The 26,322-nt window shown below is 44.9% G+C and overlaps 1 protein-coding gene across 3 annotated transcripts in view; it reads right to left on the bottom strand.

Annotated features, from left to right (window-relative positions):
* Positions 1-23,904, bottom strand: part of CNGA3 (cyclic nucleotide gated channel subunit alpha 3) — a 45,151-nt gene extending 21,247 nt beyond the window's left edge. For 2 of the 3 annotated variants that reach the window (XM_026517618.4, XM_057309333.1), the window contains exons 1-3: positions 23,638-23,904; positions 10,124-10,245; positions 2,085-2,198 (exon numbers count right to left, since the gene is read on the bottom strand). In XM_026517618.4, the coding sequence (XP_026373403.2) occupies positions 2,085-2,198; positions 10,124-10,209 (200 nt within the window). In that variant the 5' untranslated portion in view covers positions 10,210-10,245; positions 23,638-23,904. The remainder of the gene's footprint in view (positions 1-2,084; positions 2,199-10,123; positions 10,246-23,637) is intronic. The other variant, XM_057309332.1, reaches the window with a different exon arrangement.
* Between the last annotated feature and the right edge of the window lie 2,418 nt (positions 23,905-26,322).

Here is a 26,322-nt window from a genome sequence, read left to right on the forward strand (position 1 = left end):
AAGCATAGGAATAGGAAAAAAGTCCAATTTGAAAATGGTGATAAAATTTAGAACAAGGTTTAAAGGAGCAAATACTCAGATACAACTTAGATTTTTTCCCCTAATCCTTGTCTTATTGTTTGTTATGCAAACTCTTGTTTCTTCCCCAGGCTGGTGCGTAAGTTCCCTTGCAAGTTGCTCTGGCCCGTCTCCTGGAGCCAGGGCCGCGAGCACCTGAGACCAGTCATACCACATCCTCAGAGCCTGCCTCAGCTCCAGCTTTCCGTGAGAAGCCTTCCCCATCTCTTCCAGAGGGGAATGAGAAGAGAGCCTGACCTCTGGGTGTCCTGACTTGGCACCTACAGCGCATGCCACTGTTCTCGATCAAAAAAATTCTGAGCAGGGGCGCCTGGGTGGTACAGAGGTTAAGCGTCTGCCTTCGGCTCAGGGCGTGATCCCGGCGTTGTGGGATCGAGCCCCACATCAGGCTCCTCGGCTATGAGCCTGCTTCTTCCTCTCCCACTCCCCCTGCTTGTGTTCCCTCTCTCGCTGGCTGTCTCTATCTCTGTCAAATAAATAAATAAAATCTTTAAAAAAAAAAAAAATTCTGAGCAACCTAGAACAAGGTCCTGAGCTGTCACTTGCCTTGACCCTAATCACACACTTGGGAACTTTGCCTCAGAGAATAAGTTAAAGCAAGAAGACATTCCACGCACAGGGATGTTGACAGCCACTGCGGCAGACAGACGTGGAGGTGCCCACCCAGCCCAGCCTCTCTGCTCTGGACATTCCTCCCGCCCCCATCCTCCCGCTGTGGAGGGGCTGGAACCCAGGTCACGCTCCCCACTCCAGCTTCAGCCGACAGGCCCGGGAATGGACAAGACACCCACAGAGTCACTCGAGCCTCTGAACTAAAAACCACTCCAAGATGGGGTTGGGTGTTTCAACTCAAGATCATATAACAAAGGCCATTTTCAGCTGTGCCTGCCGATGTGTGAACAGAGAAAGCCAGAAACAGAGGAGACATGCAGAAAAAAACAAAAGTCAGAAAGATCATGACACTCCAGGAGAAAAAGAGAGGAAGAGGGCAGGTGCCTCCCCTACTTCCCTCTCATGAGCCCCATTGGCTCCCTTCCCATGAGGTGCTCTGTCTGAGCTTGTGCCGGCCTCCTGCCTCAGCCCTCCCCCAGGCCTTTCAATATGAGCTGGTGTGACGGTGTCCTCTGCCTTGCAATCATTGAGCCTCAAGACAGCATTTTATTAGCAAGACAAAAACACTGGAAATCATGGAAATGCCCAGCTACGAGGGGCTAATGAAAGAAATATTCCTCCACAATGAGAAATACGAAGAATAACTAGAGGAATTAATTTTTGCAATAATCTTAAGCAAAAACTGTAGAACACGTGACTATAAAACTACAGCATTGGTAAAAGAAAAAAAAAATTGGTGGAAGGAAATAACAAGCCCCATGTTTGCTGAGCACCTGTCGTGAGTCAGCACTTGGTTCTGATGCCGGCCTCACGTTGTTCCACGCGTCTCCAGATGAGATCTGGAAAGGTAAGATGACTTCTTCAAGGTGGCACAGCTCTCGGAGCCCGAGTGCAGATACCGGCTCAGAGCCTGGATAATCTTGCAAATCCTTTTGCAAGGACGGGAGCTATGAAGTCTAGACATGCACCCAAGAGGACCTGCCAGAGGCTGTCGCCGACACTGCCCCTAGGGCCATCTGAGTGCCACCGAGGTCCACCAGTGCTCTCCTGAGGCTGGCTGGTCTTGTTTTTCAATTCTTTTGGGAACCCTTCCTGGTTGGCTTTTTCCTAAATTCTTCCAGACTCGGGCAAGTACTTCAATATCATTTTCTATGAAAGCAATTTCAGATAACAGCAGTTTGTCTTAGGTTTTTCTCGGCTTGGAACGCTTGACCTGAGACAGTATTACTCAGGGATAGATTTCTGACTGCTCTTCTCCTGCCCCTTTTCTTCTCCAAATCTTCAACTCCACCTCCACCACCGCCCCCTGCCCCCATCTCTTCCTGAGACTCATCTACCTTCCTCCTGCCTCAGTCTCCCTCTTCCCAAGGTGAGCACTGAGCCTGGTCGGTTACCTGGCGGGCCCCTGGCTGGTGTAGGAGCTTTGCCTGGACTCCGCCAGTCCTCTGGTCTCCATGGCGATCTCCTGCTGCAGTTCTGACGACGTCTCCTCGCTCGGCGAGTGGACCCTAGGAAATCAAATATGCAGCAGGCTAAATTGATTTCAAGCTCATCCCCTCCTGGACACACTCAGGGATGAGCTGGCCAGATGTCCTGCTTAATGAAGAAAGCCGCCGGCCCCGGTCTTCACTCTGTCAGTCCGTGCTCCAGCAGGATCCAGCAGATCCCAGCTTTTAGGCTCGACGTGGCCTTTCCTTTACAGCAAGCCTGACCCTGGAAGGTAGCCTGTCCAGCCACTGCCCGTGGAGTTAAGGGGGCAGGCCCACAGCACACGGTCCTCATCTGAGCTCCTGGCGGGGGTGTCCCAGGACCTGCCATCAGGAGCCGCCGCAGCTGCTTCTATGCAGTGATTCCAGAACAAGAATTTTGGTTCAAACACATCTCTGTATACTGAAATCCTATCTGCTAAGGCCAGACGTGTGTACGCCACAGTCACACTATCTGGGCAGGTATTTTGTGCTCGGCCAGCAGCCTTCCCAGGAGCCCATTCGGTATTTGATTAAAAGGGGTGTCCTAGAATATCGGAGGGAGTTGGCCTAGCCCTCCACGTGCTTTTGTACAGTGCTTTCGCATGACAATTCATTTCTCCTGGGCCCTTTTGTCAAACCCTAACCTCTGTCCCCTGCAGTGGGAGACTGGGCAAGTGACCTCACCCGTCTAGTTCACGGTGAAAAGCAGGGGCACACATAGGACAGGGGCCCACAGCTCAATGCGAGCACCAGTCACATCAGCAGAGCCTTGGTGTTTGTGGAACTGCCCGGAATCAGACCAATGTGTTCGGGCATATTTTGCTTTCGTTCCCTGTCTTTTAAAATCTCCTAGGGCTGAAAATTTGATCAGCTTGATTAAAAGCCATCCAGGCATTGGCCTCTAGGGATTTGCACTTCATTCTATGAGTCTTGAAGAGCCCAGGCAGGACAAATTAATTCCATCACGTGACCTATTCCAACCTAATCAGCCTTCTTAACAAGGTGGCAACACAGTTGAGGAAGTAAGCAATAATTAATGTCAGGAGAAGGCTCTCTCTCTCCTTGGTGAGGGATTAGAAGGCAGAGTCCTGAATCCCAGCCGCAGATCTGCTGACTCCTCTTTCCACAACCTCCTTGCCATCTCCAGCCGCAGGGCGCTCACGACCGTCCCATGGCCCGGCCGGGCCATCTCTGTAGTGGGTTCTTCCCTCCCTCAGTTTCCTCAGGCCAAGGCTCCGTTTTGTGCTGGAACTACACAGAGGCGGGCCACTTCATCTTCTCTTCATGTAGATGGGACACAAAGGGACAGCTCTCACACCTGCGCCACATCTGTTTCTGCAGGCTGGAAGCCCCCAGCTCACCCAGCCACGCCCGACCAGGTTCAAGGCTCTTCCCCGTCACGGTCATGCTCCTGTGAGCAGGTTCCTGCATTCCTGCCTGGCTGGGCAAGGAGACTGAGACCACTCTGCTGTGACTGGACCCCAAGCCAGAGGTCACTGTAGGTTTGTGACCTTGTGTGCGTTTGGTGTTACCATCACCAACTACCATCAGCTCAACCCAAAGTCCTGTAACACAGGCTGCTGCTAAGCCAGAAGGTCCTATCTTGTGCATGTACAATTGATTTGTTGGAAGTAAGTTCTGGACCTTTCCATTTATCTGAGCCACTTGATGTTTTGGGACCCTTGGTATGCAGTGGTGCCATGCTAACCTTTCCTCCCAACTCCATCTTGTTCACATGCAATACACAAACCACAGGCCATTTACCGAGAGTTTACTATATGCCAGGCACATAGATCTTATCATTTAATCCACAAAACCATCCAATAAGAGAGAAAACTGAGGTTCAGAGACGTTGAATAACTTCCCCAAGATCATCCGGCCGAGTGGCAAAGCTGAGGTTTGAACGTCATTCCATCCCACGTCAAAGTCTGCTCTCATCATCCACTCTGTCTGCTCTCTGTATTTTCATATATGGCACTGATTAAAGCAAAAGTTTACTAGGACATGGCTGAGGACTGAGCCCTGTGGCATGCCACTAGAGACACGGCTCTGGTCCACCTGGCTATACTGTGTGGGCATGGTTCTTTATTTTCAAACCATCTACTTGAATTCTCCCTCTCTACCCCTAAAAGACCACTGATGTTTCATCCTGCGACACATGAAAAACCCTGACAGAAGTCTCCCTGCAGTTAGGAAGCTCTGATCCCCTTGCCTTTCTAATAATCAGCATACTAAGAATGTGGAATGCACATTCCAAGGCCCCCGGGGCAGTTCCCAGAGGAGGGAGAGTGGGGCAAGTGAGTGAGTCCACATCTCTAGTCCCTGGATCCTAGCAGCTGGCATGTGGTGGGGTGAGGGGAGCAGCAACCAACAGCTGGGCTGCAGCTCCGTCACGGCATGTGTGCCCGGAAGATCCGGAGGCAATCCCAAGGGTGAAGGTGTTCTGTCCCCACCAGCACTTCCTTAGGGAGATCTGGGCACCAAGAAGTCGGCCCAGCACTTCTGCCCAGTCTGCTTTCTGTTAATTACGTGAGGGCACATCCTGAGAACAGATTTATCTGCATTAGTAGCAAAGGAATCAATGACATCAGAGCTGATGAGGATGTGAGGACAAAATGCCCCCCAGATTCCAAAGCAGGCCTGCTCCTGGCAGCGGTGAGGGCTCCCATGTGGGGGCTGGACCTAGGACACTTGCTTGAAGGGTAGGCGGCAGAGTGGGGAGCCAGGAGGCATGGGTTCGAATCCCTAACCCTAACATCTATTAGCTAGGTGTTCTGTGGGCTGGTCACTTACCCTCCCCGAAGTTTCGTAGTCTTCAAAAAGGAAGTAAAGGAAAAGCTGGTGATTTTATACCAACTTAAGTATTGTTCAAACAGCCAAGTCCAGAAAATGCACATTTCACTATGAAGAACAGGGAAAGTCTTCTAGGAAGTAAGTTCAAGGGACCCAAGGGGGCCTATTCTTTTTGACCCATCTCCCCACTTGTTTGTTTGTTTTTTTTTTTTTGATGCTTGAAATTCTCTGATGTCTTCTAGCTCCCGAGTCTTGTTCAACATGTGGGGGTATTTAAATAGTCAACCCAGTTAGTTATTCCTCAGAGAAACTGATTTTACCAAGCAGATGGAAGAGGAGATGGGAAGAGAGAAGAGCCAGATGCCTGAGGTAACACTTTGAGTCCCCAAGGACCCACAGGTACTGAGAAAAGGGGAGCCACTCTGGCAACCAGTGGAAGAATGGGGATCCAGAACCTCCCAGAGGAATATAGAGGCAAGAGAGACCGGGGGCCAGGCCTCGTCCTGCCAGGAGCTGGCAGAGGGGTCTAGGACCAGGACAACCCGGAAGCTGCCCCCCGCTTGCCAGCTCCGACTGTAGGTGGCAGGACAGTGATGACGCCTTTGCAGGAAGGAGCTCTGTGAAGTTGGCAATTAGCAAGAACAAGGGCGGCCATCACAACCCAACGATGTGACTGTTTTCGAAAGAGAAGGTAATTTTCAACTTGCGACGCACATCTTCTAAGTTTTCTTATAAAGAGGAAGTTTGTGTCTGTGAGGTGAAGGTTTCCCCTCCCACTGGGAGAAGACAGGGGTGCTCATCAGAACTGCAACTTGTCGTCAGCTTTGCACTTTGCAGAGCACCTGGTGTCTTCCTCTGGTGACTTTGGAGATTAAAGAGTAAACAAACCTTTGAGAGCAAGGGTGGCGAAGATGATACCTTGTTTTTCTTTTCCTCCTCTCCAGCTCTGAGGAACTTGAATGACCCACCCGCACTGTCTTTGGCCGCAGGTGACCAGGGAACTTGTCTTCAGTCTGGGGAAGCAGGGTGAAAATGGTGTTCTTTGGTGATAATTGCTTTGGGCTCTGCTCGGAGAGCAGCACAAAGAAGGCTTCTCTTTGGTAGGACACAAACCCCTATGCCCCAAAGCTTGCCCAAAATAGCTACATCAGGAGATTGATCTGAGATTTGAGGTGCACTCAGTCCTCATGGTAATTCTCTGTCGCAGATTCTGAAGTCTTTCCCTACTGCATTATCTTTTCAAATATGCCAGACCGCTCTTAAATAATCAAGTCAACTAAACAGATCTAAATAGCAAAGAAAAATTCAAGACATTTTTATTTCTGGTATTTCCAGCATTTTGACTTTTTTGTGCAAATGAAATCTTTTCATCCATCCTTATGGTTTGTCACTAGGAAAGTGATCCCAATAATTTAAAAAAGGAGAAACAGAGGGGCATGTGGGTGGCACAGCGGTTAAGCGCCTGCCTTCGGCTCAGGGCGTGATCCTGGCGTTATGGGATCAAGCCCCACATCAGGCTCCTCCGCTATGAGCCTGCTTCTTCCTCTCCCACTCCCCCTGCTTGTGTTCCCTCTCTCACTAGCTGTCTCTATCTCTGTTGAATAAATAAATAAAATCTTAAAAAAAAAAAAAAGGAGAAACAGAAACCTGGCTCTCCAATTTGGTGAAAGATTTGGAGACAGGGATGTCTCAGGGGATGGGGACATGATAGCTCCTCCCTCCTAGCGGCATTCAGCAAAGGGTCACAGTGACACACAGGTTTCCAGCACAGTTTCTTGATATCATTGAGGACAAAGAATGATTAATATTTAAGGACAAACACAACTATTTCTCACACATGCTTTCTTAAAAAATTTGAATTTTGTTTTTTATTATTTTTTAAAAGTTTATTTAAGTAATCTCTACACCCAACATGGGGCTTGAACTCATGACCCTGAGATCAAGAGTCGCATGCTCTACCAAGTGAACTTCCAAGTGCCCCCCAAAGAATTTGTTTTATTATTATTTTTATTATTATTATTATTTTATAATAATCTTTTACTATGTTACGTTAGTCACCATACAGTATATCCTTAGTTTTTGATGCAATGTTCCATGATTCATTAGTTGTGTATAACACCCAGTGCACCATGCAATACGTGCCCTCCTTAATACCCATCACTGGCCTATCTCAGTCTCCCACCCCCCTGGATTTGAGTTTTAAAGCAAGGATCTATGATTTGTTCAAACACTGTTTCCTCCCCTAAAATAGTGATTTGAAACTTTAAAATTTTTATGTGTACGTGCCAAAGTCCCTGTTCAAATAAATTTCTAGGGAAAACTAGTTTATATTTAGACAGATGTTAGGCTGTGCTGGGAAGCAGAGGAGGGGCCTGGACCTGGCCTCTGGCCCAAGGCTCTTCCATCCCCCAGCCTGAACACACATGCTCAATCCTTGGTATCGCGAAGGAACCCATTCTAGAAACTTCCATCTGTTAACTCAGTCCTGCCTCCATAAGATAAAGCAAACATCTGTCTCATGAAGGAAGCATTCTTTTTCTCTCTCCTTTTAAAACCTCCATAGTGTCTCCATGGGATTTTGTATTAATCTGTCAACAAGCTTTTACCACGGGAGTGGTTGGGCAACACCCCAAGTGAGACTCAGTGAGACCAGACTAGTGGTCAGGCTGAGAAAGCATGACTTGGTCACAGGCAGGAAATGGCCAAATCCAGATGTCAGGACAGCTGGAGCTGAGTTCAGAGGAGGAGAAGGCTTCCAGCCTGGAACACGAGGGAAGGCCCACAGGAGGGGGACTCATTTCCAAGACTGACAGTGAGCACTGACTGAACACTTTCTACACAGCTGGGACTGTGCTGAGAGCTTTCACCTGTTTTAACCTCACTACAGCCCTCCGAGGTCAGTACTAGTCCACTATGCAGATGAGGAAGGAGCAGCCTGGAGAAGTTGCACAACTTTTCAGAGCTGGTCAGTTGCAGAGCCAATGCTCAAATTCAGCCAGCCTGACCCTGAGCCTGTTTGTTATCACGCTGCTCCGGGGATGGGGGATAGGAGGGAGAGTGAAGGGCTTTTTCCTATCCATGAAGATGGTAAATAGCATTGTTGAAGGGCATCAATTCAGAGCCTCTATGTGGCTGTCCAACGCTCCTAGTGTGCATAAACCCAGTGTGAGCCCACAGAGAGTCTCTTGGGAGCCAGAGGCCCATCGCTGGGGTCCATGTGGCTTAAATTGAGCTAGCAACTTAAATAAATTGAGCTAGCAATTTATTTCACAAAGGGTCATCTTCCAGGAGACCCTGTGAGCTCTCTTGAATAGCCCACACCTCAGGCTGGGCTTGTAGGCCACTGGCTGAGGCAGAGCCAGGACAAATCAGGCAGAGCTGGACCATGGTGGTGTCTGGTCAAGCAGGCATTCTGGGCAGGAGCCCCAGCCCATCAATGGGGCCTGCCTTTTCTCGAGTATCTAACCATAAAGAGACAGACTAAGTCCCTGTTGTTCTCAGCCCCAGGGAGTCTGGAAGTTCTATGAGATGCTCTGATGCTGTCCCACTCAAGACAAAAGCAAGCAATGGGGGAAAGTTCCATTTTGCTTCAAATTCTTCTTGATCCTAACAGCTTCTGTCCTTCTCCCATTGGGCCCAAGGTCTCAGGAGCCCAGTGCTGCCCAGGGAGCTTCATTTTACTGCTGTGCCCCATGTGTGGACCTTTTCTCCCCTCCACCCCCATCTTCTTTGAACACCCTGCCCCAAGAGGTTTATTAGCACAGATGTGAAAAAGAAGATATTCGTGCATACCAAAGTCTTAATAGCAGATTTCTGTCCTAAGATTGTTCTTTTTTTTTCTTTTAAATTAGGGGCAATGACTTAACTTAAAGGAATAAGTCCCCAGTGGTGGGACACAGGTATCGACAGTAGGCCAGTTAGGAGGGAGAAATTTGAGTAGAATGAGAATTTCTGATGGCCCTGAGTCATATGAAAAATTCCTGGGGCTCTAGCACCATGTTAAAATGATTGGAGGCAATAAATATCTGTTGGGATGCTTTGAGATATTCCTCCCCTTGCCTGAATCCCCAAAGGTGGGGTCCTAGGACTACATAAATTTGTCGTGACAGAGACACAGTCTCTTTGGAAATTGTTGTCCATCACTCATGAGCAGGGTTAGCTAAGGAGTGGGACCAAGAATCTAGACAGAAAAAACAAACAGACAAATGTGCATCTGAAAGAAGAGGTGATATACATTAGTAACTGAGGAGAAATGGTGGATGAGGGCCCAGTACCAGGGATGTGAGCACTGAGGGACTATCATTGCACTTAATGATCATTGGATAATATGCAGTTACCATGGGAGTGAGAAGTTTTCATGGGAGGGGGAAGTTTTCAGTGTTATATATATGGGACAACAATAACATAAATACAGGAAATAAAGTTTCTCATGGTTCAACTCAATCAACTGTTTGAGAATATAAGAAACATGAAAACGTAAGTCCATTTGCACCAAACAGGTACACTCCCACTTCCTCACCATTGTGCCAGGAGTTTGGAAAAGAAGCTGCTCCATTTTGCAGTTGAAGAAACTGAGGCATGGAGAAATTAAGTGGGTTTTCCCCAGTCTACTAGTAAACTACGAACAGGGCTAGAAGTAGGACTCAAGGCCCAGATTTCCTTATGGCTGCCTGTGCGGGGATGTCATTGATGGGGCACTGGCAAGGCACAGCCCACTCCCTGCAGACCATGAGCACAGCATGAATCCTGACCTTGCACTGGAAGCGAGAGACAGGGTATCTGATTTGTACTACATTCCTAGCGCCCAGGACAATGGCTGATGCACAGAGTCCAATAAATGTCTGAGGTGTACATGGGAAAGTAAGGAAGTTTGGAGAAGTTTTTACTGTAAAATTTAATTTGCTGCATTTGAATCTTCATTTTGTTACCTTTTAGGAGTTACATAACATTTTGAGCCTCCTTTTCCACCTCTCTAAAATGAGAATAAAAACTACTTCAGTGGGTTGTGAAGCTTAAGTGAGATGAAATAAGTGAAGTCAGAAGGAGCACTGTGAAGAGCCAGCACCCTCCAACCTGTGGTTGGCCACAGGCTAAGGCACTGTTTACCCCACAGCCTAGATAGCTATGGAAGCAACTCATTTTATGGGCATAAAATGGAAAGTCCATCTTACCTGCTGAGGCCATTTTCAACGTGGTCTAGATCTCTGTCCGTGGTCCTTACCGCAGGGTGGGAGAATTGCGTGTTAATCTTGGCCATCTTCTTGCTTTGTCACGTTCAGCCCCAAGGTGTTTGCTGAAACGTGAACACAAAGCAGATCACATCAGGACGGGGAAGCAGCTACACACCCAACTCGTTGTAGGTAAGGGCTCTTTCCCTGGGCAAGCCCTGGCACACATATCCTCTTCCATTTCTCCCATAGTTCCAGCTACGCTGTGTTTTAGTTGGGTATCTTTGGGTTTTTCTTCCCAGCCTGAAGCACAAGCAAGGTCTTGCACTGCTTTGTGTATGCTGCCATGCCAAAGAGCTGCTCAAAGTTAAATGCTGATCTAGCCAACGAAGTTGGTACTTGATATAAGAAAGCTAAAATCCTCATGATTCTGTGGAATGATATGATGTTCCTCTTGACTCTGGTTTTCTCACTTACTTATTTTTATTTTATAATTTTGCACATGTTTTAGTAGCTCTCCCAAATCCCATTTTAAAACAAAGCATAAAAAAAACAATACTTGACATTCATAAAAACCTTTCCAATGTGTTGTTATACTCAAAACACATGCCATCCCATTTAATTTTCATAATAATGTCATCAGATATTTACAATTTTTATCCCCACTTAAAGATGACTAAATTAAGACTCAGAGATGTTAAGTATCTTGTTCAAGCAAAGAGATAGGTAAAACCTGTTGATGGCATGATCCTAGGGCTAGAAATCAGACAGTGAATACTCTCCCTTCAGCAAACATTGGAAGGTGCCCCCAAGACTGATGAGGAAAGAAAGCTGATGTGAGCACAGAGGCTATTTCAAATGGTAGATGGGTTATGTGTACTCCTGACTTAGGCCCCTGACAGGTAGGACAGGGGAAAATGTGTGTGATTAAAGGGAAATGTTAGTTTAAGATAAGTCAGAAGATCTTGTTTTCCCAATTGTTCATAAACATCATAATAGGTGTCTTTTTTAAAAAATTAAAAATCAGGATCCAAACCAGGTCCACATATTCTGATGGGCTGACTGGCATTTTTTAATCTAAAGTGTTTTTTTTTTTTTAAGATTGATTTATTTTAGAGGGAGAGAGATGCTCATGTGTGCAGGTTTGGGGGAAGGGGGAAGGGAGAAGGGTGCAGAGGGAGAGAATCTTCAAAGTTCCCCCCATCCCAATCTGAGCATACAGCCCAGTGGTGCGGGGCTTGATCTCACAACGCATGAGATCATGACCTGAGCCAAAACCAAGAGTCAGACACTTAACTGACTGAGCCTCCCAGGTGCCCCTAATCTAAGGTTTTTGCTGCGTTTCTCTTCTTTCTCTTTGTGGAAGAAACATAATTGTACTCCAGAGTTTACTATAGTATGGATTTTTGCCAATTCCAAATCAACAATGTTTTCTGTAAATTGGCTGTTGTACTCAGAGGTGTGGTCAAACTGGGGTTCAATTTTTTTTCAAGAATATTTCTTTGGGTGATTTTAGCACCCACTGATGATCATTGCCTGGACCTATCATTTCATTACGAGTTGCAAATTGGTGAAATTCTATCATTTCTTCTCTACCAATTAGCTGATATAGTCTTAAATAAAATTTTACTTATTATTTGGCTCTTCAGTGGTACTATTCATACAGGAAAGGCAAGATAAACAATTCTTTCCTCTTATTTACCAGTTTTTAAGTCTTGACATCCTAAGTGATTCCCCAACTGCCCTATGAATTTTCACATTTCCTAGCCCAGACAAATTCTGGGAGAACTCACAAATGAGATCATGAAATTACAGTCAATGATCCTGAGGCAGCTGTTGAAAATGAAACCTGCCATCCAGCCAGGGCCCCCTGAGTGCGAGGCCCTTGCATATCCACTACTCATTAATCCTCAGGAGCCCCAAGAGGTAATAGTGACGCTGGTTTTGCAGGCGTGGGTCTGTCTGACCCTGAAGTCCACGTAGTGGTTTGTTTTGTTTATCACACCCACTGTAGGAGATTAGAAATGCGCAAATATAATCTTAATTTTCAAGCACAGGAAGAAGATGTATCCTGCCAACTACCAGGGTGACCTTGAAGTGGATCCTAGGCGTGAGTCTAAGAATGGTTTGTGAGCATGTCTCAAATGAATGTGAGTTTTCTAGGGCTTGACTGGGGAACTAACAACATATCGTTTCAGACAATTTCCGTTTTCTTTACGGCAGTACTAAATCCAGAATGTTTTCTCCCCCTGCCCCCCACCCCCAAACACACTTATTGACTCCTTCCACATCCCAGACATGGTGCCTGGCTCCAAAGATTATGAAGATGAAGAAGACAGATCTCTGTCTTTGAAAGCACAAAAGTGCTTGGGGGAAACAGGAATGGAAATGGGGGGGTGTGGGTAGGATACAGAGGTGTAGAAATAGAGGTCGAAGCATGGTGGGGAGCAATGTGGAAGGGGGGAGGCACTAATTCTGCCTCAGGGACCACAGAGGTCTGAGGAGGCTTCTCAGGTGAGTGGTGATCACAGTATTTATTCGACATTATTCAACATTTACTGTGTGTTAGCCATTGTGCTATGCACCTTTAAGGATTTGATTGTGATTTCTGTGCTCTGGTGCATATTTTAACTTTCTCCATCACTCTTGCCTTGGACACCTAAGGAGGCCAGGAATCTAATACAGCTCATCTGCACTCCAGTGTTTCTCATACTTTTCTCATTCCTTTGTTAACTCCAAAAGACTTGAAGGCAAGAACTGTTTCTTTTACTTAAAAAATATCTTATCCTCCTAAACACCAGTGTATATACACACGGTGGGTAATAAAAAGCAGGTGGCATAAATGGAGGAGGGACAGGTGAGTAATTGCAACAATGACACTAATAGTAACAACTGTATGTTTACTGAGCATTTACTCTCTGCCTGGTACTGTTCTAATCATTTTAAATGTGTATTAACTCATTTGATTCTCACAATGCTCCATGAAGGAGTCACACTGAACATTTCTATCTTACTTAAAAATGGATGGAACTTTATAAGGGAGAGAGCAAGTAGGCAACAAAGGAGGTCAAAACATGTAAAGCTCTTTCTTCTTAACTAAAATGTGCTTCTGAAGAAAAAAATCTTGGTCCCTACTTATGATGACTAGCTCTTTATACTAAAAAAATATTGTCCATGCTCTGTCTTTTTCTATTATGGCTTAAATGTGAAAACCAGTCCTGGTTCAATTTGTGTCATTTGAAACATTATCATTTTCCAATCCCTAAATGTAGCTGAGACAATAAAGAGGTGTCAAGAGCCCAAGATGAGTACTCTTCTGACCCACTGGAGGATTTTCTGAATTATCATTGTCTTTGGTTATGATTCCTAGGAGCCAGTGGCTGGCAGGTCCCATTAGTGAAGCACAGAGTCTAGATACAAAACCATGCCAAAAAGACTGAAACCCCAATCAGAAGAGAGCCCCACAGTCTGACGGACAGGCACACCGGGTGCAGACCTTTATTTTCTCCAGCTGAAACAGATCAATTTTACCATTTAGGATCTACAATATTCTCAGAAGTAATATCTCTCTGGGTTTCATCCATTTCGGTTCCCTACAACTCAACTTTCTCAGCATCACTCTGGGCAAAAGTACTCAGCAAATTCTCAGTAAATGTGAGGCTGGGCAGCCTTGCTTTGTCAAACTAAACTCCAAAGATAAGCCAATAACTCTCTTATGGCCTACATGCCTTGGAACTTTTTCTAAAGCACACTTCAAATTGTCTCTCCCTTCTTCCCCTATCCCATCTGGAAACTGCAGGATGAAAGGAAGCTATCCAATACTAAGCCACTTAATCACTCTGAGACCTGTGAACCAGCCCACAGAACAAACACTTGAAACAGAACAGACATTACTATAGGCGATGATGAAGGCTGTGTTTTCAAGCATTCCTAGGTTTATGTAGGGGGAAGACACTAGTAAAATACCTTTTGTTTGAGGCAAATGGCATTGGAAAGACAATATAGGTGGTCAAGGGCACTGTACTGAGAGAAAGGAAAGCTGGATTCTCTTAGCTCAGCCTCCAATTTGGGCAAGTAACCTTGCATTTTGGTTTCTTCATCCAATGGTGGACATGGACTTATTGCAAATGAAATCTTTCACAGAAACTCAAAAATAAAACATTTACTTGTAGCATTTTATTTAAGTGTATTTGAAAACACTTATAAAGACAGTTAGTGGGTATTTACCTCCTCCCTAAAGTGGAAATACTAATTCAAAAAGATCTGTGCACCTCTATGATCACTGCAGCATTATTTACAATAGCTAAGATACAAAACAACTTAAGTGTCCACCAATAGATACTCAACAATTAAAAAAGAGAGAGAGAGATCTTGCCATTTGTGACAACATGAATGGACCTAGAGGGTATTATGCTAAATGAAATAAGACAGAGACAAATATCATATGATTTCACTTATACGTGGAATCAAAAACAAACAAAAAAAACCCCATAAAGAAACCCAGAAATACAGAGAAAAACTGATGATTGTGGTGGGGGGCAAAAATGGGTGAAGGGGAGTGGGAGATACAGGCTTCCAGTAATGGAATGAATAAGTCATGGGGATAAAAGGTAAAGCATAGGGAATATAGTCAATGGTACTGTAATAGCATAGTATGGTGACAGATGGTATTACATTTGTGGTGAGTATAGCACAATGTATAAAGTCATCAAATCACTATGTTGCACACCTGAAACTAATGTAACATTGTGTATCAACTATACTTCAATTAAAAAAATCAGTGGAATAGAAATTAATTTTGACCATGGTGTCCAGTATATTAAAATTTGGAGAAAAATACATCAAAAAACCTTAGAATGTACACAGAACACCTTAGGGAACTCTGTGGAACAAAGTTGAAAACCAAGGCTCGGTTGGTTATTAAAGGTCTTTCCATTCCAAGAGTTTCATGATGGAAAAAACCGTAGAGTGCAAAAAATGTGCCTGACAGTCCTCTCATAGTTTGTGTGTGAATGTGATCTTACTAGAAGAAATAAAATAAAATAAAAATATTCCAGGGCTTCAAAAACAGAAAGGAAAAATCTATATAATGTTAAAAATTTCTGGGCATGGTACAATACAAATAAAAACAACTTGAGGGGCGCCTGAGTGGCTCAGTCAGTTAAGCATCTGCCTTTGGCTCGTGTCATGGTCCCAGGGTCCTGGGATCAAGCCCTACACTGGGCTTCAGCCGCACCTTGGTCTCCCTGCTCAGTGCAGGTTGCTTCTCCCTCTCCTTCTGCCCCTCTCCCCCACTTGTTCTCTCTCCCTTGCACTCTCTCTCTCAAGTAAATAAATAAAATTAAAAAAAAAAACAATTTGAGTATCAGAACTTACATGAGAGGACACTTTGAAAATTACATTATGACACCTAGATCCTTCCCAAGAATGCAAACTTGATTTAACATCCAAAATCAGTCAATGTAATACACCATATTAATTAAATGGCAAAAGCCATATGATGAATGCAATAGACTTGAGAAAATCGTATGACAAAATCCAACATATTTTCAGGATAAAAACAATCAACAAAATAAGAACAGAAATTCCTTAAACTGATAAAGGGCATCTATGACAAAACCACAGCTAATATCATACTTAATGGTGAAAGACTGAACGCTTTCCCCTAAAATCAGGAACAAGACAAAGATATTCACTCTTATCACCACCATGCAACATTGTACTACTAGCCAGGGCAATTAGATTAGAAAAACAAAAGCATCCAGATTGGAAAAGAAAAAGTAAAACTATCTCTATTTGCAGATGACATGATCTAGAACACAGGAAATCTTAAGGAATCCATTAAAAAACTATTAGAATTAATAAATGAGTTTAGTGGTATGGTAGGATACAAGATCAGCTTACAGAAATCAATCATATTTCTATACACTAGCAGTGAATATAGGAAAATGAAATTAAGAAAACAATCCCATTTTTAACAGCAGCAAAAGAGAATTAAACACCTAGGAAATTTAACCAAGGAAACTGAAGTTTTGTACACTGAAAACTGTAAGACATTGTTGAAAGAAATTGAAGATACAAACAAGTGGAGAGATATTTACTGCTCATAGATTGGGAGGATTAATATTACTAATATGGCAATACTCTTCAAATTATCTACAGATTCAATGCAATCCTTACCAAAATCCCTGCTGGAATTTTTGCAGAAATTGACAAGACGATACTAAATTTACATGGAAATTCAAGGAACCCCAAATAGCCAAAACAATCTTGAAATCTTGAAAAACAAGAACAAAGTTGGAGAACTCACACTTTCTGATTTCAAAATCTTATTACAAATTTCCAGTAATCAGGATGGTGTGCTACTTAAGGATGGGTATATAGATTAATGGAATAGAATTCAGAGTCCAGAAATAAACTCCCACCTTTATGATCAATTAATTTTTGACAAGGATAACAAGATAATTTAATGGAAGAAAGAACAGTCTTCTCAACAAATGTTACTAGGAAAACTGAATATCCACAGGCAAAATATTATACACCATATACAAACAGGAACTCAAAATGGATCACAGACTTACAAGTAAGGGCTAAAATTATAGGATTCCTAGAAGAAAACACAGGAGTAAACCTTTACGGCCTTAGGTTAGGCAATGGTTTCTTAGATATGACACCAAAAACAAATTAAAAAAGAAAAAAATAGATTACTTCATGAAAATAAAAAATCTCTGCATCAAAGAACACCAAGAAAGTAAAAAATCAACCCACAGAACGGGAGAAAATATTTTTAAATCATACATTGGTACAGGTCTTGTACCCAGAATATATAAAATTACAACTCAATAATGAAAAGACAGCCCAATTAAATAATGGGCAGAGGATTTGAGTAGACATGTCTCTGAAGAAGATACATAAATAGTCAACAAGCATGTGAATATAAGCATATTTAGTCATGGGGAAATGCAAATCAAAATCCTGATGAAATACCACTGCATACCAACTACAATGGCTATAATAAAAATACAGATAATAACAAGCATCGGCCAAGGATATGGAGAAGCAGGAAACCTCACACACTACTGGTAGGAGTGTACATGATGCTCCCATGTTGGAAGACAGTCGGGCAGCTCCTCAAAATGCTAAACGTAGTTGTCATATGACCCAGCAATTTTGCTCTTGAGTACATACATAAGAGAAAAGGAAACATACATCTACGTAACAACTTGTACATGAATACGCATAGCAGTATTATTTTTAATAGCCAAAAAGTGGAAACAACCTACATGTCCATCAGCTGATAACCGGATAAACAAAATGTGGTGTATCTACATAGTGGAATGTGATTTGGCAATGGAAATGCGTAAAATACTGACTCGTGCTACTGCATGGATGAACCTTGAAAACATCATGCTAAGTAGAAGACACAGGATGCAAAAAGGCACATGTTGTATGATTCCATTTACATAAAATGTCCGGAATAGGCAAATCCATTGAGAGAGAAAGTGGATTAGTGGTTGCTGGGGGAAAGGGATCGGGTGGGGGGAGGTGGCCAGAAAAAAAAATGACTGCTAATACCTACAGGGTTTCTTTCAGTGGTACTGAAAGTTTTAAAATTATGTTGTGGTGATGACTGCACCACTGTGAATATTACTAAAAAGTGCTGAATTGTATACTAGATGTATAATAGATGACTTTTATGGCTGTGAATTATATCTAAGGAAGTCAAGTTAAATCTAATATCAAAACTTCTTTATTTTTTTAATTTAAATTCAATTACCCAACATATAGTACATCATTAGTTTCAGATGTAGAGTTCAGTAATTGATCAGTTGCATATAACACCCGGTGCTCATCACATCACACGCTCCCCTTAATGTCCACCACCCAGTTACTCCATCCCCCATCCCCCTTCCCTCCAGCAACCCTCCGTTTGTTTCCTATAGTTAAGAGTCTGTTATGGTGTTTTTCTCTCTCTGATTTCTTCCCAGTTTTCCCTCCCTTCCCCTCTGACCCTCTGTTTTCTTTAATTCCACATATGAGTGAAACTATATGATTTTTGGCTTTCTCTGATTGACTTATTTCTCTCAACATAATACCCTCCAGTTCCATCCATGTTTTTAAAAATGGTAAGATTTCATCCTTTCTAATGGCTGAGTAATATTCCATTGTATATATGAACCACATCTTCTTTATCCATTCCTATGTCAATGGACATCTGGGCTCTTTCCATAGTTTGGCTATTGTGAACATTGCTGCTATAAACATTGGGGTGCAGGTGTCCCTTCAGATCACAACATCTTTATCTTTGGGGTAAATACCTAGTAAGTGCAATTACTGGGTCATAGGGTAGCTCTATTTTTACCTTCTTGAGGAACCTCCATACTGTTTTCCAGAGTGGCTGTGCCAGCTTGCATTCCCACCAAAACTTCTTTTAAAATGCAAAACTAACAGTATCTGCTACAAGAAACTCACAAAATATAAGTGTAATAAAGGAGAGAAATATCAAAATAGCACATTAATAATGAGTTTGATCACATTTTTGAGGGCTTGCACTATGCCAGGCACTGCTCTACAGCTTTTCACAAGTCAGAACTCATTTAATCCTCACAATAACCCTATGAGGTAAGTTATTATCCCTGTTTCAAGACACACATTTCACACTGCCAGTGCTATCGCAGGCAATTTCGTTGTAGGGCTTGCAAAGTTAATACCCCGCCACTTAAGAAACAAGGCCAATTTCTGGGACCAGTAGGTATTCAAAGCTGCCTCCGTCTGTCCAGTAAAAGTCCAAAAGGGCAGCTCAGGTCTTAGACCACGAGGGTGTGTCCAGTTGTGCTCAGACTGAGTTTCCAGGTAATGAGGGGAAATGGAGGTCAGAATTTGTGTTCTCTCTTTTCTGTGGAGTGGAGGATAGGCAAACCCAGGAATGTCCCCACACCAAGATAGAGAGGAGTCCAAGATAAGGTTGTTGTGTCTGGTTTCCCAAGCAAACCTCTGAATGGCTGTGAGGTAGAGTTCTCTTCCGACCTTTATGCATTTTTATAGCACAAGCAGAGAAAAGTTTGCATATGACAGCTGCAGATTTTCAATTCCTGTCTGAGAAAAAAATTAACATTGTTCCTGAGAACAGGAAGAGATTTGGGGTGAAAGAGAAAGCGCTGAAATTGTAACAAGATTATCAATTATGTTACTCAACCACCAGACAGAGACCTATCTCATGCCTAGAAAGTGTCTTAGTCTTCTGCAGAGATGACTCAGAATTAATGGGACTCTGGTTTCCTCTGCTCTAAGTGTACTCGATTTCTAAGGGACTGCTTTGCAATAAGATTCAGCTGCTCAGGTTGAGATTCCAAGAGATTGAAATGGCTTTCCAGATGTTGCTAGAGCTGGAGAACCCAGATCTCTGAAGCCAGCCCTATAGATGCTCTCCTCAGAATTCCATCCCCCCCAACACACACACACACACACACACACACACACACACACACACACACACACACACACACGATCAACAAGGATGGGCAAGGAACCTCCCTTCCTTCCCCAAGCCAAGGGCATGTTTTACCTAGCCTAGGTGCAGGCACAGGGGTAGTGTTCTTTTTTTAAAATTAATTTTGGGAATGTGATTGTAGAAGTAATTCACTGTCCTTATGAAAAGTAATAAGATGTTCATATCTAACTTTGAGCACTTGGTGCGTCAGGTGCTGTGCTCAGGAATTCACTCCAATTACTTCACTTACTCCTCCCAACAACCCACTGAAGGAGGTATTATAACTATTACTTCCAATTTACACATGAAGAAACTGAGACTCAGAATGGTTGAATAACTTGTTCAAAGTCACCCGGTGGCAGAACTAGAAAACAAAAGCCTGTTTGAGTTTAGCCCCTACATGGCATTGTTATGATGCAAGAGGGAATGTGTGAAGTCTTGCAAAGGAGAGCAAACGAAGTGCTGTGGGGACTAGATGAGGTCCAGGGTGCAATGCGTGAGGATGCAGTACAGGCAGCGAAGAGCATCACTGGTACTAAACTACCCAGAATGGCAGCACCCCAACTCCTCGCAGATATGCTCTTCCTCCCTGGAGCCCTGTCTTTGTTAACACCATGAACACCCAGGCCAGCTGTTCACCCAGGATGAGCCTCTACTCCTACTTCTCCCTCACTTGCCCAGATCCCAAATCCCCAAGTCCCCTTAGTTGCACTGCCAACTATCTGTCCCCTCTTTCCCTTCCATCATTCATTCATTAATTCAGAAATGGAGTGAGGGTGGGGGTCCTGGCCTCCCTTCCCAGTATTTTTGAAATAATGGCCTCACCTCTTTAATGCATCCAAGGCGTGGCACTTAGGAGGTGCTCAATGAGTGTGGAATGAATGAATGAATGAATGAATGAATGAATGAATGAATCTTCTGCACTAACACCAGGATCTTTCTAAAAAGTAGTCTGAATCATGTCACTCAGAAACTTTCAGAGGTTTCCTATTTTCTCCAGCATGCAGACTTAGACTAACATTCAAGACTTTTCATAACTTGGATCAGCCTAAAAGGGAAGCTCCATTCAAACCAAATTACTCATGCTTTCCTTAAGTGTGCCGCAAATTTTCTTGTCCCTCCTATTGACAGGCTCCCCAAATCTCACCTTGGACTTCCTGTATTTCTCAGTCTCCCTTCCAGGCCAGGTGAGGGCTGAATAACAGGCTCTGGCCAGTGGACTCTCCCATGATGCAGGGTCCCCCAATTCCCTCTAACCTCAGATGTTGCATAAGTGATGGATGGGCTAGCCCCTGAGAGGTTCCAAGTCTGTACATTACCAGAGTAGGATCTATCCTCTTCTGACTGGTCCACACATCTCTGGTCCCATTAGTCTGTCTAGAGAGAGGTTTTTCCTCTTTTTCTCCAGTTGAAATTCCTATCATCTTTCAAATTGCAACTAGAGTATGACCTCCTCTGGGACTCAGTCACTCCCCCTCTCTCTACTTTCAGGGCACTATCATTACCTCTATTTCAGCCCAGAGCAGAGCCCAGCTGACAGTGAATATAAGAGCTTGTCTATCACACAACACTGTGAGGTCCAGAGAGCATGGACTGTGTTTGTTTAATTAATTCTGTCTCCCACTGGACTTAACCTTGTGATTTGTACTGTGGAGTAGTGTGCACCTAATATTAATTAGGTCAGAGAGAAAAGTATTTGCCCCTTGACCTCAATGCAATGGGGATGGAAAGTGAAAGCTTGACCCATCTAAACCTGGAGGGCACAGTGGTTGGCAGGGATTAAAGAAGGTTTCAGGTGAACAGGCCTATAGGCAGGGTGTGCGTGTGTGTGGGGGGGTGCTATTCACAGAGCCTGGTCATTGCCATCCACACTCCCCCAGGAAATCTGAAGTCTGTGCACAATCTGGGGGAGCTAGCAAAGAGCCTCTGCAGCTTCCAACTGTTTACCTCCTGGGTACCATGGCGACGGGAGATTGGTCACCATGGCAACTCCATTATTAACCAGCCGCAGCAACCGCTGGCAGATAGTGAATGAGGACAGAAAAGGCATAAAAACGGGTACATCAAAGACAAGGGGCACATGCAGTCCTGGCCAAAGTCCCAGCTGAAGTGATTGAGATCTTGCTCTGACCAGTCATTCACCCTCTCCTGGCATCCCGCACCCAGCAAGGACCCCATTTATGGCTGAACAGAGGCTGAAAAGAAAAGTGCATGTGCTTGGGCATTCATGTGCAGTAAGGGCAGTTTGTGTCTTCCACGACCCCACTCCTAGCAAAGGAGCTCCCACCAACTCAGTGAAATCCCAGCTGGGTCCCCTGGCCTGGTAGAATTTTCAAGACTTTGGCACACAAGACCTGTATGGAGAGCAACAGTGATAGTAGTCACCTCCCCTCTCTTGACCCAACTTTTCACCGCCCCTTCCAATGATTTTTCACTGAGGGATTTTGTGACTTTGTTCCCAGACAATTATATTATTACTGGGTTTTATGAAGGAAAGTGTGTGTGTTGTGTGTGTGTGTGTGTGTGTGTGTGTGTGTGTGTGTCCCGCGGGAGGCAGGGGGTGGGGGATGGTGCTGGCAGACAGTCCATAGAGAAAGTTAAGGGTCTAGACAGCCCAGTCCAGGAGAGAGCCCAAACTCAGGTGGGAGCACCACTGCCCAGTAGTTTGGGGTACCAAGGATCATGCCAACCCCAGTTTGTCCCTCTGGAAGATTTGGTGAGGAGTGTCCACAGTGGGGCTCTCTGGTTTCCAGGCAAGAGGTTGCAGAGCTCGCACTGGGAGTCCTGAGCAAGCAAATTGCCCGTTGGAGGCACCAGACCCACGGACAGAGGCCCAGCGGTGGGCTTCGGGTCCTTTCTACTCTTCCCCTCCTTCATCCTCAGCCACATTTCTTGTCTAGCTGGAGATAACCACTCTAGAATGACAAAGCTTAAAATCTCAGCAACAGTATAAAGTAGGGCAGTTGTGAATTGAGGAAGTACAAGGGGAGAAAAATGAAACAATCCTCCATCTCCCCAGTCACCCAGCCCCAGCTATTGTCGGGGATTGCCAGGACAGACAGAGTGTGAGGAAAGGCTAGCCCAGCCTCCTTGGGAATAGTGAGTGGGGGGTGGGAGGTGAGCTGGGAGAAAAGCCTGAGGACCAGGACAGAAAGCCCGTATGATTATCGGGTTAGGGGATTGCAAGGGATCAGAGGGCCCGCTGCCCTTCTCCTCAATACCTAAGCACTAAGCCCCAAGGCCCAGAGTGGCCAAGATCATGGATAATGATTTTATCAATAAAAAGAAGAAGAAAGAAGAGAAATTGTGCTCACTTCCCTAAATAATTTGAACTCTTTACCTCCTCCTCAGCCCACCTGTCTCTGGATCTCCAATGCAGAGTAGGGTCCAGCGGAGGCAGTCCCTGGACCCCGGTCTGCTGATCTCCCTAGCTCCTGCTGCTTCCAGACCACGGATACAACTTCCCCACGTGCGGCATGGACTCGGAGACACTCTGCTAGTCCCTGACCTGAAGCCACAGAAAGGAGGCAGCCAAAGAGCTCTTCCAGGACTGGCGGCCATGGAGGCGTGGGGCCCGGCCTCTGGGTTACAGGGTGTCTTAGGGAGGTGTTCCTGAGGTGGTATCATGCCCAGACCTCCTACCTGTCCTTGTCGAAGCCAGTCCAACTCCTTCTGCCTCCTGCCCCGACGGCTCAGCCCGTCTTGCCCAGCGCGGTTGCCAGACGTGAGTACAAGAGATGCGATGGACTTGGGCACAGGGGCCGGCTTTGTCCTGTGATCCCGGCTGGAGGGGTGTGTGTGTGCCGGGGATGGGAACAGACGCCAGAGCGGGCCCTTGATTCTGCCCCTTTCTCTCTCTCTCCCCCTCTCTCTTCTGCGGACAGCGCCACGCCCGCACTAGTGCTTCGCAGCCCCACTGCCCTGCGCTGACTTCTTTAATCCACCACTTGGCTGAATGGAATCAGCGACCCAGTACATCTCCCAGCGCCCCAGGAACTCCCAGCTTAAGAGCCCCTACAGTCCTTACCTGCCAAAGTTTGAGTTCTCTGCGATGAGCCTCTGACAAAAAGCGTCTCCTCCTCGCTCCCTCCGGGTTCTGGGCAACAGCTCTGGTTTCACTCCCTCCCTCCCCAACGCTCCGGCCCCAGGAGCCTCCTCTGCTGACCGCGGAAGGAGTCTGGTGCCTCCCGCTCTCTCGCTCTCTGGGAAAGTCAGGTGAGGCTCTGGAGTCTCAAAGGTGGTCCTGGAAGAGGCAGAAGCCGCCCGTTGGTATCAGCATCCCTTCCAAGGGAAAAGGGTGCGAGCCAGGAGCAACATAACAGGAAAGTCTGCCTCTCAACCCTGGACCCTCTCCTAATCGGGAAGCAGCCACCTTGGACGCTTTGCTGGGGTGTTTTACCAGGAATGTAATCCACACTGGATGAGGACACAGTGGAGATTTGGGAGTCTGAAGTTTAAAGGTGGGAATATATATCCCTTTTAACTGATTTACCATCTTAGGGAGGGTTTTGGAAACAAATCTCTCTTAGGGATAGTGTGTCTTCTCCTTGTGGAGATTTGTTTCTTTCTGCCACAGCAGACATCACCAGATTCCCTGATCTAAACATTAAACCCACCAATCCTGCCAAAAGGAACTTCAACTCCTTTTGGAGAAAATAACTTAAAGACTCCACGTTTCTCCAGACTCACTTTCCCCCACAGAAACCGTATATCTAAGAACACACCTCTCCATCAAGGATGAAAACGTAAACTCACCTCCCCCTACCTCTTTGGTTCTGGATTGCAGGAGCAGGTCCTGGGAGGAATCCAGCCTTCTTGTCTGGGACAAGGTCTGGAAGCCTTTTGGGTTCCAGGTCCCCATGGCTGACACCCTTATGGGAAGAAGCTGCAGGAGCAGATCTCACAGCAGCCAGAAAATGAGAGGACTTGGAGCTCATGGTATGTCCTGAACATACCAATTAAATTGTCTATTCATGGAACAGATTGCCTTTGGAAGGCTTAAGTTCTTGAGTTCATGCAACACTTGAGCAAGTGTATATTATTCACTGGAGAAATAAAGAATTAGAATCACACACACACACACACACACACACACACACACACACCCCTCAAAGAAGGAAAGCAAAACCCAGAAAAATTCTCCCCAAGGAAAAGTCAGGCTTAATTGTTCAGATTCAAGGGATTCTGGTAGGGGGAAAGCAAACAAATGGAAGTGGTGAGTCAACAGAAAAAAGTTGAAGCCAGAGAAGCTGGAGGAGAGGAGAGTTCTAGTTTTACTATTTGGGTTTCTGGAAGAAATCTGAAGTGAATTTAACACAAAAGAAAACATAATTCATGAGACTATGCCTCATCAAGACCTGTAGCATCCTTAATCCAGAGACTCTCCAGCATCCATCAGTTACCTTGTGCAATTTTTTTACAACCCTCATGGTTAGGAAATACTTTATTTTTTCTAATCCCAGTAATGTACACTACAAGTTAAAGCTGTTTCTTGTAGGAAAGGAAGGGAAGATTGGAAGCAGATGGTTATCATTTGTTGTCCAGAAACATTTCAGAGCTTCAAAAGAATCTTAAATACTGATTTGGAGAAAGTAGTAGTTACTATGAGACAATTCTAGCACATAATCCTGAAAGTGAAAAATCCCTTTGGACTTTGTTTTTGAAATGCAGACCATTCCTAAGATCTGAGGGAGGAAACAAAACCTTACAAAATTAACTTATAAAATGAAGTGAAGAAGTGCACTGAATTTGACAAAATGAGGCAGAGCATCCACGGCAGGACGGGGCACATCATTTCGCTCTTAGGAAATGATAAGTGTGACAATAGTAATTACTGAAGAACTTTCCATACCTGAAAGGTACAGATAAACTGAGACAGGAAATGAGCAGAACGAACCCAGAGGGGATATATTTGTGAATTTGCCTGCAAAAGGCATCCAGGAGCAAGATTCTAGGCTGTCAGGAAAAAGAGTCCAGATTTGGCCAAAGATTCACTGAGTGGGGTGGCCTCTGGGGTTCTCTCCCATTGCTCAGGTTTCATCTGAGGTACAACCAGGTGTGTATGGCACAGCATGGAAGGGACAGCAATCCTTCATCAAGATGCAGGATACAGTCAGCACCAAGCAATCCCAGATGAGTCAGTGGGTGTCCTAAGAGGTCCGTGGCTCCAAGAGACCCAGGAGAGGGATCCTCAGAAACCTAATGCCTTGTGCCAGAAGAGGGAGACCTCTGGAGGAGGGAGCTATGGAGAAGGCACCATTTCTTAATTCCAACTGGGCAGGTGATATTGGGGTGGGGGAGGATCAGGTGAATCCTAGGTTGCTTCAGCCTCAGTCAGAACTCACTAAGGAAATGAAGAGGAGTCTCTGTGGGAAAGAGTGGTGCATAGGCATCAGGAGCTGAGGAAGACTGGACTCTGGGAACCTGGTGAGACCAGTTCTACCTGCCTGTGATTTCATTGCCAGAGAAATAAAAGGATAAATACCACCTGTGCCCAGAGGGATTGAATTCAAGCATGAGCAGGAGCAGGTGTGGCTTGGGGGACTCCCCCAAAAGATGTAGTTTTAATTGTTTTTAAATTTTAGAAATAGTGTGATTATGGTCTATGTAGTCTGGGATTTGCTTCCCCCCGCCAATATTGATTTAGTGATGTTACTTCTAGCTATAGTTCTTTCAGTTTTGCTGTGTAAATATACAATTCATTATTTATTCT

Source organism: Ursus arctos, unplaced genomic scaffold (genome assembly GCF_023065955.2).
Source record: "Ursus arctos isolate Adak ecotype North America unplaced genomic scaffold, UrsArc2.0 scaffold_8, whole genome shotgun sequence".
Classification (NCBI taxonomy): domain Eukaryota; kingdom Metazoa; phylum Chordata; class Mammalia; order Carnivora; family Ursidae; genus Ursus; species Ursus arctos.